Source organism: Passer montanus, unplaced genomic scaffold (assembly GCF_014805655.1).
Source record: "Passer montanus isolate IOZ18808 unplaced genomic scaffold, ASM1480565v1 scaffold1, whole genome shotgun sequence".
Lineage (NCBI taxonomy): Eukaryota > Metazoa > Chordata > Aves > Passeriformes > Passeridae > Passer > Passer montanus.
Window position 1 is genome coordinate 16,425,495 of NW_024356504.1, and position 14,530 is coordinate 16,440,024.

At 34.3% G+C, this 14,530-nt stretch overlaps 1 protein-coding gene across 6 annotated transcripts in view; it reads left to right on the top strand.

Moving 5' to 3' along the window:
- The window catches only part of PTPN4 (protein tyrosine phosphatase non-receptor type 4), a 108,115-nt gene that overhangs the window by 48,118 nt on the left and 45,467 nt on the right, over positions 1–14,530 (top strand). For all 6 annotated transcript variants that reach the window (XR_005626691.1, XM_039701320.1, XM_039701348.1 and 3 more), the window contains 8 exons: positions 234–276; positions 373–451; positions 4,091–4,135; positions 4,382–4,434; positions 6,466–6,586; positions 7,657–7,744; positions 8,486–8,574; positions 13,855–13,918. Coding sequence is in view for 5 of the 6 variants with exons in the window: in XM_039701320.1 (XP_039557254.1) it covers positions 234–276; positions 373–451; positions 4,091–4,135; positions 4,382–4,434; positions 6,466–6,586; positions 7,657–7,744; positions 8,486–8,574; positions 13,855–13,918 (582 nt within the window). In the remaining variant the exon portion in view is untranslated. The remainder of the gene's footprint in view (positions 1–233; positions 277–372; positions 452–4,090; positions 4,136–4,381; positions 4,435–6,465; positions 6,587–7,656; positions 7,745–8,485; positions 8,575–13,854; positions 13,919–14,530) is intronic.

Sequence of the window (14,530 nt, forward strand, 5' to 3'; positions counted from 1 at the left end):
GCTGTAAAACAGGTATCTGGACACCATAGGTTAATCTTGGGGAAAGAGGAGCAGTAGCAGTTGATGATAGTGATGATGTCTCCAGAATCAGTAATAAGCCTGTGTATGCCAGTGAAGCATTTTGGTAAAAGACCAAGTAAGAAGTAATAAAAAAGCACCAGTTTCTTGATGTATAAGGTTGAGATTTGTATTTTGTTTCTCTGAAGTTTGTGTTACAATTTGTCTCTTTCCAGAGGTGGTTGGATCCAAACAAACCTATCAGGAAACAATTAAAAAGTGAGTAATGTATGTATTTCGTCAATTCATCTATTGTTATTATGCTATTTTTCCAGGGTGCCCTGATTAATTAGAAATAACTTTTCTTGACCATAGGAGGATCTCCTCACAGTCTGAACTTCAGAGTTAAGTTTTTTGTAAGTGACCCAAACAAACTCCAAGAAGAATATACAAGGTAGGTCTGGTTGTTTTGTTAATAAAATACTTCTCTAGAACAGTCATTAATTTACTTAAGGTATAACATGGAAACTTTGTTTTAACTCGTTCTTGTTGTATGTACAAGCTTCTAAGTTTTGTCTGATAATTACCTATGCAGTTGCATCAAATCAATACAACAAAAAGACTCTGTGAATAAACCTGTAAATTTATCTACAAAGTGAACTACATGAAGCAAATGCTACCAAGTAGAAACAGAAAAGGGAAAATAGAGAAAAGAGGAAAACCTTAATCCCAGTATTTACCAATAAATGCAAATTTAATTCTATCATTCCAAATGTTCTCCTTTGTGACAAGAAATTGCTGAGCATTCTCCATGTTTTCCTCCCCAATTTTTTACTTGGTACTAATAAAATTAATCTCTCTGTGTTTGTAGTAGTAGTTTGAATCACGTAAGTTTATTTTGATAGCAGTGTGTTGAAATATGTTGAAGAAAATGCTCAGTGTGAATCAAAATCAGAGGCTTGTGTATTGCAATTAGTCCCTGAAGAAATGTCTCAAATTTTCCATATTTTTAATTACTTCTGACCCTCTACATAAATGGCATGAATTGACAGATTGGAATTTTTGGATGTAGGCCATTCTGAAAACAGGTCAACCCCATTCAAAAAATTACTGAGGATAGCTTTTGAAACCTGCGTACTAAAACTGTGACAATTTGAATCCACATTTGTTTATCATTGCCTTTAATTCATCATATTTTGGACAAAGTTCTGCACATATCTATGCAGACAGAATTCACTAAAATGACTCCCAGAGATTCTGCATGAGACATTGTTTTACTGAAATATTTACTCTAGGAAAATTTGGCAATTTACTCTATCAAAATAATGAATAATGAAAAAGATATTTTTTGAATTAAAGCAAGATATGCAATATTCCGCAGGAGATGAGAAAAAGGATAAGTGTTGATCAGTGTGAAGTAAACCATAAAGAAGGAGAGAACTGGAGAAGTGCTATTCTCTAAACACAAAGCTATAAACACAGCTTTCTTTTAAATGGGAAATAATGTATGGTTTCTCTATCTAGGTCAGCTCTGCCTTTTTTGCTAATAGGCCTAATTGCCCTTGAGAAAACTCATTTGTATTTGGAATTATTATGAAGAGAGAGATATTATCCATGGGCTTTTTTGGAGTGAAGTTAGGATGCCATGTCACAAATATGGGTCCTTTCACATAATCAGTATTCCCACTCAAAAAAAGAGAAAGAAAAGAAAGTGCACACTTCTGACAATTCTGGCTGAAGCTGAGACTGTTCCAAAATGCTCAGTTTTTATAAATTCCATGAGAACAGAGGAATGGCTCAAAACATGAAGCAGTATGAAGAGCTCTCAGGGAAAGATTCAGTGCCTTCTTAGCCCTCTGTGCATTCACGTGAGCGAGGCAGGTTTGAATGGCCCAGGTCAGGAGAGGTCAGCGTGAGCTCAGTGTGCTCTGGAGAGCTTCGCTTCAGAAACTTGGCTGGGGAGGGAATGGAGCTTCATTAGTGCTCCTCGTGGCAGGAAGAATTGCTTATTAATGTTGACTCCATTAGCAATAATTCTGTCCTGCCCTTTTCTAGCTATAGCTATATAAGCAAGATGAAAACATGGTCATGCAGTGCTGCCTTTGTTGTTTTAGTGGAGTCTGTTGTTCAGGCTTTTGCAGATCTGCTTTGCTAAAGCTTCTATTGATTTCCCATTTTGCTCAATAATATGTGAGGCTTCAGTGGTCAAACTGGTGGTTGGCTAACAAGCCATTAACCTCACTGTTCAGTGAAAACAGTGGACAAAAGATGAACTCTGCTTGGTGTCCCTTAATCAAGATGTCCTTTAAGTACCATGAAATATTTCTAATAAAGCTTTATACCAGAAAACATCCAAATAAAATGTAAGTGCAGCTGTATATTTGTGAAGAGATGCTCAAGAAAAGCATGTGAAGCATATCCATTTAATATATAAATTTAACTTGTAATTTATTGCATTTATTAATCAGTAAATAAATTTACTTTATCTATTTTTTTTGTTTCAATGTGCATTTTCAGTATTTGAAGTATTTGAGATCTCTAAAGCCTGGAGAATGTCTTAAGTTTTAATTCCTTGAGGTCAATCTTTTAAACAAAGCTTCTTTCCTTTTTGGTCAGTTAAAGTTTGTAGGGGTTGAGCACATGGACTAGTCTTTGCTTGTCAGTTCACAAATGTTTTCCCTCATATTCTTACAAACATGGAATGTTTTACCTTTCTACTCTTATATAGCTTGTAAATAATTGTATTTCTCTGTGAATATTTGTAAAAGTTTGCGTAAGACTTTTAAGTGGTAGATAATCCATTTTCTGAAGACTACACAGTTAGGAGAAGTAATGTTATGTGTAATGAAGTGATGTATTTTGGCTTTAATTTCTTAGTTGAAGTTGTTGTTGGGAAATAAATATTTAACATTTAGTGCTTTTCATATGTAATATTGGTGTTTGTAATGAATAGGTATAGCCCAGCTTTTGAATCAGAACTATACAAAGGAAACCAGGTGATTAATATAATAGTAATAATACAGGGTTTAAATTTATAAGAAATCAGGAATTATGTTTAAATTTGCCACTCAGTGACACTTTTATTAAATAATTTAAAAGGCAGTGGAGACAAATTCTACAGCAGCTTTTACGTTCTTTTACAACAATTTTTATTCTGAAAGTTTAAGCTTTTGCTAACATCCTGCAACCTTGATAAATCTTGTTTGGTACCCCACTGCAATCTCTAGCTCAGTGAAGCTTTGTAGCAGGTGTGATTTGCCACTTGATGTAAACGTTACAGTTCTGTCAAATTTTCTAAAACCTCTGAGTGAAATATGAAGGAACTAAACTGAATGAACAAAAAATTCATTCTGAGACATTAACAAAATATTTGGGGTTTGTTGGAGAAACAAAGCAAGTAATTTAGAGGGAAATTTGTTTATACTTTTCAGCTTGTTGAAGTTTTTAAGTCATGGTGTTTCTGGTGCTCCTGTTTGGTGGGAAGTAGTTTGTGTTTTAAAATGTTTGGCTGTTCTTTTTGTTACATCAATCTCCTTCCTGACTTGAAAGAGTGGGCATGAAAAAAACGAGATGAATTTCTAAAACAAGCTTTTTTCACATTATAATTTAAAGAGAAGTTTAGAAGCTCAAGGGAAGTTGATTGAGAGGTGTTTGACATAAGAGAGTGCTCAACAATATAACTCCAAAATACTAAGAATAATTAATATAAATGAAAACACGGCAGTATTGAATACTCAGAATAAATTAGTTCTGTCTACCTGGAGTACAGATTATTCTTGTAAGGGTACCAACATACAGAGATGCAAACTTCAACTTGTGGTTGCTGTATAAAGCAGGAAAAATGTGAAATGTATAGCCTTTTAGAGAAATATAAACCATAACTTCATAGCCTGTAAGTAATTTAGTTTACCAAGTCGGATTATTAGTTTACTAAGCAAAGTTTCATTTCTTTCCTATTAGAGTTTAGGAAATAGCATGCAAAATGTCAAGTGTTAGTTTTACACTAACTGAAAGCAAATTACAATAAATTGATGAAAAATGATGGAATAATATTTTTAATTGTAGTGTTTTTTTGTTTGCTTTTCTAAATAAGGTACCAGTACTTTTTGCAAATTAAGCAGGACATTCTTACTGGAAGGTAAGACATTTTTCTTGTGTTAAGCATTAAATGCAAATCTGGTAAAGGAAAAGTTCATAATGAGAGATTTTGGCTGCAAAAATAAAAGCATATTAAGAATTAATCACTGTCTATGCAAGTGGAAATGTTTATAATAATTACCTGTCAAGTTTGTCCATATACTATAAAAGACTAGGGTTTTCAAAACAGCCAAATGTAATGTGATATATGTAATTTTATTTATTTATCATTTTAAAAACAAAACAGATTGCCCTGTCCTTATAATACTGCTGCTCTTCTGGCTTCCTTTGCTGTTCAATGTAAGTATAATTAGTGTTTGTGTACTTGTATTACTGAAATATATAAAAAGTCTTATTGATTAGTTTCTAAAGAATGTACTTTGTATAGCATTCTACTGTGGTGTTTGTGGGCATGGTGCTAATTTTCTCATGATTTAGGACATTGATTGGTTGTCCTCCCCCAGTATGTTTTGCTGAATTGGTTATGGAAAAAGTACTTCAAGCCACACTGTTAGAAAACCCCAAATCAATACTCTTTTATTTCTGTGTATTCTGAGGCATGGAATTGTGGCTTTTGCCTTGAGAGTGATACTAAGAAGTATTTCTTAAGACACTAGAATATTTTTAACATACTATACAGTGAACCTCCAAATAGTTGTGGAAAAGGGAGTTCTGGTCTTACCTGGCAAAAAAGTTCAATACCCACCTTGGCAATTGTAAGCCATCCAGTGAGTAGATGAGTCTTGAAAACTGACATTTCGTTTTCTTCCTCACTCAGTTTTTCTTTATAAGATGAAATTAAGCAATCCCAATATATTCATTCACATTCATGTGTTTTTGTACTGTTGAAGATACTTACACCCACATTAGTACTTCCTGTACTTTGTACATATCAGAGAAACAGGGTCCATGGTAATGCTTTCATTAAAAATATATAGTAATGGTAATGTCATGTTTTATGCATGGCTTTGCTCAGTGGTCACCTTTTTGTAGGTCAGTCAATAGAACAATTTCTTTTAAACAAAACTCCCACACTTCAGCGGCCTGAAAAATGCACTGCAAATGCTGTCATGCCATAGGGATTTCTCTTAGAAGAGATAAAGTATTTGGTAACAGGAATTATGAAAACTTGGTAGCATTCTAAGGTTTTAAGAACACAATATGGGGGGTTTTTTTAATATTATAGAAGTGATGGGTATGCACAGTGCATTGTATTTACATTTATCCATGACATCCTGCTGCTACTAATTTTGTCAGCGTGCACAGCTTTATCTAATGATTCCTGTACCTGCCTAGTAATAAACTTCCTGGATTCTTTATAAATACCTGTAAATAGCAGATCTCAGTCCTGTGCTCTTGGATTTCAGCAAAGAGTGCATTCTGTTATAAAACCTCATCCAATTTTCTAGTTTTTAAATTATTTAAAGTAGGATCTGTTTGTAGTGATGCAAGTGACCCAGAGGTCTTTCCTACCTTCCCTTCCTTTCCTCATCCTCCTGCTCAATAAGTGCCTTCATCTGCCTTGTCAGTGCTGCTAGGCCTGCCCAGGACCCCAGATCATAATACATTACTGTTGTCTCTCCTCTTTTCATTTTATGTTTCTTATCTATCACTGTCGAACTGCTACATGGATTGCAGATGTTTAAACCTGATTTTTTTTTCTACTGTAGTTAGAAATCCTCAAAGAATTTCAGCAAATGTTATTTATATGTTGTTCTCTGACAAATGTGATTATAATCTATTTCTTATAATTTTAAGAAAGTGTTACAAATTATGTAAACACACTTTTTAGTAGTTTCAAGTAGAGTGGTTTCATTGTAAGTGTATGTATGTGTACTTTGTTTCATACATACAATTGAATGTGCAAAAAATATTTTTCTAATGCTTCTGAATGTTTCTTGGTGCAGAGTAACTGGATTTTGCAGATCTTCATGCCAAAATACCAGTTGTAGTGTTAAAAGAATAAAATGGTGTAATCCCATAAAAACAAGCAAAAGTAAAATAAGAGAAAATTTAATACTATCCTATATATATATATCCTACTTAGTGCTAGCTGTAATTCCAACACTTACGGATTAATTTATTAAAAATTAAACGCTTTATGAACTCCCTTCATAAGTGCATAATCAAAGCCCTCTAAATAATCTCTATGATATTCACTGAGAATGTGACTGTTTATTCAAAAGGGAAAATGGGAGTCCAAATGTCATCTCTAATTTTCTTTGCTGTGGATCATAAATTATGTGGAAGCAAACTCGTGTGATTTTGGGGGCATTGCACAGTGCCAAGTACAGCAGTGATAAACAATAACCTCTCTTTTTAATATTTTAGCCGAGCTGGGAGACTACAACCATTCAGAAAACTTGCCAGGCTACCTCTCAGAATATTCTTTCATCCCTAGCCAGCCTCAAGACTTTGAAAAAGAAATAGCAAAATTACATCAGCAGCACATGTAAGGATTTACATCAGAAGATACTGACTTTGTCAAATCCTGACTGCTGATGCTGTGCTATTATATTAAACAAAACAGTATTTTTCTTAAAGGTTTTGGGGTGGGTGGGTTGTTGGGTTTTTTGGTTAGTTGGTTTGTTTTGGTTGTTTCTTTTAAGATAATGTGATTTTTCTGTTCTAGATTAAATACATGTATAATAAATACCATTGATGGTTTGTATAAAATATGAGTATCTAAATTAGTGAAATAATGAACATGTTAAGTTAAAGGTTCTCTGAAAACAGTATTTGTGCATATTATGTGGGATATTAACTTAGCTGGATATATTTTATTTAAGATTTTTTTTTCAGTCTTTGGGGATGTTCTCAGCATAAGGGCTTTGTTTTCATGATGCTCTCACCAGTAAAAGAGTTACTTTAGAAGTAACAAAGTCCTTTTCTTCAATATCTGCTCTTTCCTGCGTGTGAGTCTCTGACCTTTCAGAAAGAGGAAAAGGCAATGAAGCAATGGAAAATATTTTTTTTTTCAGTATGTAACGTTGTGGTACTTTCCAGTGATGGTTCCTTCCTATTTTAGAGCTCTAAGTGCCTTTTGTTAGTTAAATTTAACAAAATGTAAGCAATATTTATAAAACATTTGCTTGATCAGGTAATTTTTGCTTTCAAAACTGCAGAATGTTACCTTAAATTTCAGATAAAGGCTTAGAAAATTCTCTTAGCTACATTAAAGACATTTGAGTGATTTGATGGTAATTTAAATTACCAATGCCAAATACAGGACTGCAAAACTAATTTCCATATTTTAGGGCTCCACAAACATTTAAATGATAAAGTACATTAAAATAAAATGTGTTGTGGGCTCTTGTCAAGACTTCAGTTCTTTTGGAAACATAAGTACTTTTCTGTTAAAATTTTTGGGTTACAGTCTCTTTATCATAAGAAAGGAAACTCAGATTTCAGGGTGGGGATAGAAGTAGTAAAATGAATGCAGATTTTCTGTCTGCACTCACTTGGGGAGCCTGATGTGAGAGGTCATGTTAGAACATTTCTGATTTAGCTGCTTTCTTTCAGAGGGTTGTCTCCTGCAGAAGCAGAGTTCAATTATCTCAATACAGCACGTACCTTAGAACTTTATGGAGTTGAATTGCACTATGCAAGGGTAAGTTTGGATGAACAAGTGTTGCAATGTAAAAATGTATTCCTCTGAGATTTATGGGAAAAATACACTTCTTTTTGTGAGCTTTCCTGGCTTTTGCTTACAAGAGAAAATAAAAGAAAAAAATATTATCCTGTTAGGTGCCGAACTGGGATTTGCTGATTGAATATCCTCTATTTCACTATAGAGAGGCTATTTCTTTGCTTATATTTGTGCTAAGTTAGCTCTGTGTTAATCAGGTTGAGCTTTTTTGCCTTGAATGCCCTCTTGAGAGTTCTATAGCAGGTGCTTGATTACAGTGCAAAGATATTTCAAGAAAAAGATGCTGCTTATAAATATGCTTACAATATTGTTTGTTTTAGAATCTCTCTGTGTTCTGAGATTGCAATTTCCTTTCAGGTAGGAATTAAAGTTGCTTTTAGTGTAGCAAATGCCAAGCCAGTCTATTAGTGCTGCTATTCATAATAAACCAGAATACTCTTGTATTTATTTCATCAAAGTTGGTGAAAGACAGAAGATCTAGCTTGAGAAATTAAAATTTTGTTGTAGCTTATAAGGAACTCTGAGCAAACATTCAGGTTTGTCCTAAATAGGAGGGAATAATTTAATTTTTAATTTGTCTTATTACAACACAATTCTTTCCACATTATTTTGTTTATTTAGGGAGGAATGCGAATGAATATATATGAGGTTTCCAAAGACATTTATATTGTCATTCAAATCTTTTTCTCTTTTCTTTTAAAGGATCAGAGTAACAATGAAATAACGATTGGAGTGATGTCAGGTGGAATACTAATTTTTAAGAACCGCATACGAATTAACACCTTTCAGTGGTAAGAGCAACTGTTTCATGTTTTTATTTGCTGTTTCAAAATATTTTTACCACTCTTAAAAAGAGTGAAACTTATGTTATTTTGTATCATGTTGAAATTATTTATTTCATGTGCCATGGGGAATTCTGCAGGGGGGTTTGTCCAGGTGTGTGTGCTATGCTGTTAAACAACTTTGAAACTCCAATGAAACTGTAATGAATTTCAGTACTCTTTTTCTTTGGGAGTTTGTAAGCATACTACTCTTTTTCTTCGGGAGTTTGTAAGCATACTTTACTTTTAATTAACTATATAGCCAGGGCCAATGTGATGGTCTAGCATACAGTCTTTAAAGAGACAGGTGAATTGAAAAATATCAACCTGGAGATTGACTGCTCTGACCTGTTTTGTGACATATAAATTAATTGTACTTGAAATTTAGACACAACTTGTGTTCTGGTACTTGTGAATAACCGAGGTGGAGCATTCAAGATATTGTCATCTCTTCATCTGTAAATAACATTTTCATTGTATGATTGAAAAAAGTGCATTTAGTGCAGAAAATCTTTAAATCTCTAAATTCTTTAGAAGCGCTATATAACCTCTGTGGTGCTCTCTAGAAATTATGTCACCTTTCTGGAAATGCCTTTCTTAGTTCCTGCAGAAGTAACCTTCCCTTGGTTTCTTTTGTTGGTTTGGAGTCCACTTTGACAGCCTTACTACTTGTGTTGCTGAGTTGCTATGGCTGCATTCTCAGTGGCTGAAGTTAGTCATATAAGATTATCATAGCAGACATTAGTTCACCAGGCACAAAAGCTGTTCGTTCAGGAGAAGTGATCAGAACTGTTCATTTGCTACTGATTTTGCATTTTTGTTTTTGCTGCTGATGTGTGCTTGATATTTTCTGCAACCCAGTGAATTTCTGAGATATTCTAGTTTTCTGTGCTTAGTCTCAAGGTTCATTGTAGGAAGTTACATATTTTGTGGTTTACCAGGCTGAGAAACAGTGTCATTGGTCGAATTTTAGTTGATTTTTGTAGAGAAAGAAAAAATGAAGCTATATCGAAGTGTTATCTGCAGCCAGAACAACTGAATGTGCTGAACATTTTACCTGTATGCCTTTGAAGAAAAGTAAGACTGAGACAATTACAAAGCATTTAAATTTCCAATCTTCATGGTTATTGGGTAAACTAAAACTGGAGCTTTCAATGATGAACCTGAAACTGCTGTACCAGTTAGACACACCTGCTCTTATAATAGTGACACATTCCAGGAAAGATATCCTTCATGTGGTGAGAGTTTTGAGATGTTGGAGCCATTTCTGGGCTAAGGCTGCTTTATAAATGGAATGCTGTAATAATCAGGAAGGTTTTATTTCAGTCTGATTTTACTGCTGTTATTTTTGGGAAAATAGGAATAGTAGAAATAGGTTCTGTAAATCACACTGGTAAATTACTGAGTACGTACAAACTAAGTCATAATTAAGCCCCACGTCACTAATGGAAGTTGGAGGTTTCTCTGGGTTCTGCTTCATATTGTTTGCATGCCAGAGATGCTGATCTAAATTCTTAGTGTGTTTTTTTGTGTGTGTGTGTAATTACCTAAACAGTTCTCTGTATTCAACCGTGTCAGCTGACACCAGGAATATGAATTTCTTGCTGTGAAGACTATAGTTTCAACATAATTGGTCTTTACAAAAAAAAAAAACAAAAAAAAACAAACCAAAAACCCCAAAACCCTATTTCATCCTGTTAGAGGCTTTCTTTTGCTACAAGTAATAATCTGAAATACCAATTTCCACAATATAGCTCAATAATTGACGTATTACCCTTTCTTTCTATCCATAATCATGCTGCTGCTCTTGTGTCAGTAGTACTGATACCACTTCTTTTTGCTTCCACTTATTCTTGTTCTTATGCAGCTGAAGCTGTGTAGTGTCTTCCTAGTGCTTCATAAGTATAGTAGATATTTAGATACCTGTTTTTCAGTACTCCCAAGTTTTGAGACAAGTGAGAGGATAGAAATGCATGTATGTGGGAGGAAATAAAGCTTTAACTGTATTGCTTACAGAAGACTGAAGTAAAATGTCTTTGCTCTCTCACTCTTCATTTGATATTATATCTAAATTGCTTTTTATTAGTGTTTTAATCATTGGGAGAAATTAAACAGTAGGAATACTAGTGAGAAATTGAGGAAAACAAAGGACACTGCCTTTTATCCATGTGTCCTAACTTGATCTTCCTGTATTGTGTATAATTCTTCCTTTCCCTAAACTTTGCTGCCAAGCACAGAGACCTAAGAATCCAAGGAGATTGAAGACTAAAGGAGAAGATCATGATGGAGTAGGTCAGCCTTTCCTTTCTTACTGGTCCACCTGTTCAGCAGTTGGAAACGTGCTTTCCTTAGCCTGTTGTTTGTGGTTGATGTATCTCTGGAAAGCTTTGCTGCCTTTTGCATTCAGTGCCCTTTGCAACTGCAGCTGAGCTGTGGATCTCCTAGTTTTATCCCTGAATGATTAGGTGGTACTGTGTTCCTCTTTGGTCATCTGATCCCACTTACACATCTTATACACTTCTTTTTGTGTTTGAGCCCAGTCAGCAGTTCTGAGTGCATCTTGGCTGGCCTCTTCTCATGCTTGCATGTTTTCTAGCACATCAGGATTGTTCTGGATTGAGAAGATAGTCCTTTAAGACTACTACCTGTCCTCTGTTCCTGTGACCCAAAGGCAACTCCTGTGGGATTTTGCCCACCAGAGCTCTGAACAAACTGGAGTTCCCTCTCCTGAACCATGGTTTAGTCTGCTGCATCACTCCACTTCCTTTCAGATCTTTAGCTTCGCCATCTCCCAGCTGCCGAAGCCGTTTGTCTTTAGCTACCAAATCTGGACAATCCTTTCTTGTTTGTGAGCTGAGCTCTCAGGAGAATCTTCCCTGGGTGACTGGTCCAGAACCTGTGTCAAAGAGGTCTTGCTCAAGAAATTTGCTGGATTGCTCATGTCCTGCCTTATCACCCTCCCAAGGGTTGGGGTGGCAAAGCCCTTCTGAGAGCCAGGACTTAGTATCATGAGATTTCTTCCATGTGTTTGAGTACAATCTGCATTTTAGACTAGTATTTCAAATATCTCTTCATTTAAAAAGATATATTTTATTATTTAGAATGGCTGAGGTTACTCTAGATGGGAAAATCATACCAGAAAAATAATATTGGTGCCTGCCTGTTCTTACACTTTTCCTTGTATATACAACATTGCCAACAGTCAGAGAAAGGAAGCATAGACAGGATGCCTTTTCCTTGGGCTGAGCATGGAGATGCTCATTCAGTGCCTAGCAGGCCATTAGCAGTGCATAGGAACTCTTCTTATCTGCTGTATTTTTTTTTAATAGATGGGAATCAGCTTTGCTGAGTCATTTCTGTACGTGAGTGGTGGCTCTTTTGAGTTGAGTTAGACCTTACTGGCTAATGTTACAGCTTTGAGTCTGTTCCAAATGGTTTCAGGCTTAAAAAGTCAGCTGACCTCCCTCTGTAAGCCTAAATTATGGGATGGCATTAAAACCCTGTATGTATTATTCTTATTCTCTTTGAGTTTGTAAATCACCAGGGGTAGTAATTTCTTTAGCAGAAGAGGAAAAGCCAAAGAGTGAGAGATAGTAAATGTTTTTATAAATGGAATAACTGCTAAGTAAATCTGACATGTTGCAAAGTGTATGGAGCTCCCTTTATAGAAAAAGGTATATATTAAAATGTTCATTTAATTGCACTGTACACCAAAGTGTTAGAAAAATTAATAATAACATACTTGTTGATTAGCTGCAGCCTAAATAGTCTAATATTTTTTTTCTGTTTTTCCCATAGTCAGACTTAATAATCACTAGTGTATGTCTTATCCAGCAAGCATAAGACCCATCCTACATTATTTGTCACCGGAAGTTCTAAGAAGATTGATGCATTGCCAGGGAAATAATTTGATTTCAGTAGATAAGATATAACTCACCTTTAAGTTTCAAATCCTTGAGAAACTAACTATAATAGCAAGAATGTGTTAAGAATTAAAAAAAAAAAAAAAAACAACCCAACTAACAATTAAGACATTTATTGCTTCCAATTTTATTTTTTTAAATTTTTTTGTTGTTGTTAACTGTCAAACTAAGGCAAGGCTGGGAAAGAAAAAAGAAATGGGAAGAGATGTAAATAACCATAATTTAAGCACTGATGTTCACGGAGTGTCTTTATGTTACTGCAGATAAAGACTCTCCCAACAAATTAGGATATCCCACTTAGGTTCCTGCTCTGAATGATCCCCTGGAGAAAAATGTCTTTATTTGATTTAGTTAAGATAATGTCTATATATAGATATCCAACTTAGGTGTCTGTTAATGTTTTGCTTCTCATCCTTCCTGGTCTAAAGAGCTTTTTATTCAGCAAGTGATAAATATGCAAGTAGTAATTCCAGTCAGTTTGCAGGATTTTATCAGTTGTTCATTTTTCAAGTAACAAAAGTTACTATGTTTTTCCTTTTGCAATATGAACCTCACTTTTTCACTTGACCAAAGTGATACTTCTGTATATTTAATTAAATATATGGACTATCCTAATACCATATTTCATTGAAGAAGTGTATCATTAGATTGTGATGTAAATACAGCTTGTCTTTTCCCATTTTGTATAACTACTATTAGAATGATATCTAAAACAGTCTGGATTAGTGTCAGTATTTCAAATGTTTATAGATAACCCAAAAGGTGAAATATATCTGTAGGCAGATTTTTCCCTGTTATGTGATATTGTAAATGTTGTTTTCCTCCTAATAGTGTGATCTTTCTTTTAAGGTTGTGAGTCCTATCTCTGTTCTTAATCTTATCTTAACTGTTTTACTAAAACAAGTTCTGGTTATATTTAAAGACACATAAGAACATAGAATGTTTTTCAGGGATCAGGTGAAGTTCAAAGGATTTTTTTCATATTCTTAGCGATAATGAAAGCAGCCTGAGAAAAGAGGACATCTGCCTGGAATGACCTGAGGACAGGAAAGCTCTTTGGGCTTTGGAATGGGAAAAAGATAACAAAATTAGCAACTGCCTTGGGTTTGGGATGTAAACAAGTGAATTTGATGGATAATGTAAATACACAGCTCATAAATTTCAAATTATACAAACTATTTTATATAATCTTTAATATCTTATTTTTTGTCCATGGAAAGGAAATCTGTTCTCTCTAGAAAGTATATTTTTAGTAGGTGTATTTAAGCCTTTAACCATGATTCAGTATACGAAATGTTTTAACACTGTGGTTTTGTTTTTCATTTAGGTTGAAGATTGTAAAAATTTCTTTTAAATGCAAGCAGTTTTTTATTCAACTTAGGAAAGAACTGGTGAGTACTGTCTTAAATTTGATCTGAAAGCAATCACATTTCTTCTGCTGCATGTCTGCATAATAATGACTGATACTATGTTGATTATTTGTTTTTTCTGCAATTAAAAGTCCAATTTCACCAACGTCCTGTCTCTTTCATGTTTCAAATAGACCATTACAATGCTTTATAAGTTTTCTTTTTCATTTGATTTTCCTTCTATTTTAGATAGTTTTAGTTTTACATTTTTATGCAGGAAATGTAACTTGTTTATGTAAGATAAATGTGGGGAAGGTTGAAAGTAAATCAATATTGTATCTAAATTTCATGAAAAAACAGACTCAAAGGTAGTGCTTAGTGCTGCTTCAGTTGTATATATGCTTGTAAATTAATGTTTGATAAACAAGTTGATTTGTATTATTCAGATTTGGTAATACATGATGACTTTATTATTTATATTTAAACAGAGGAGATAGGAATTCCTTTGTAGTTTTAAATTACATATAGTATATTTTTATGCCTACTTCTGAATTTCTTCTGGAAAAGGTTGGAGCTGAATGTTTCACTGCTTGAGGTGTGTGTTTGCTACCCCATGAAGCACTACGGGACCACAGAGCATTTAATTCAGCAAGA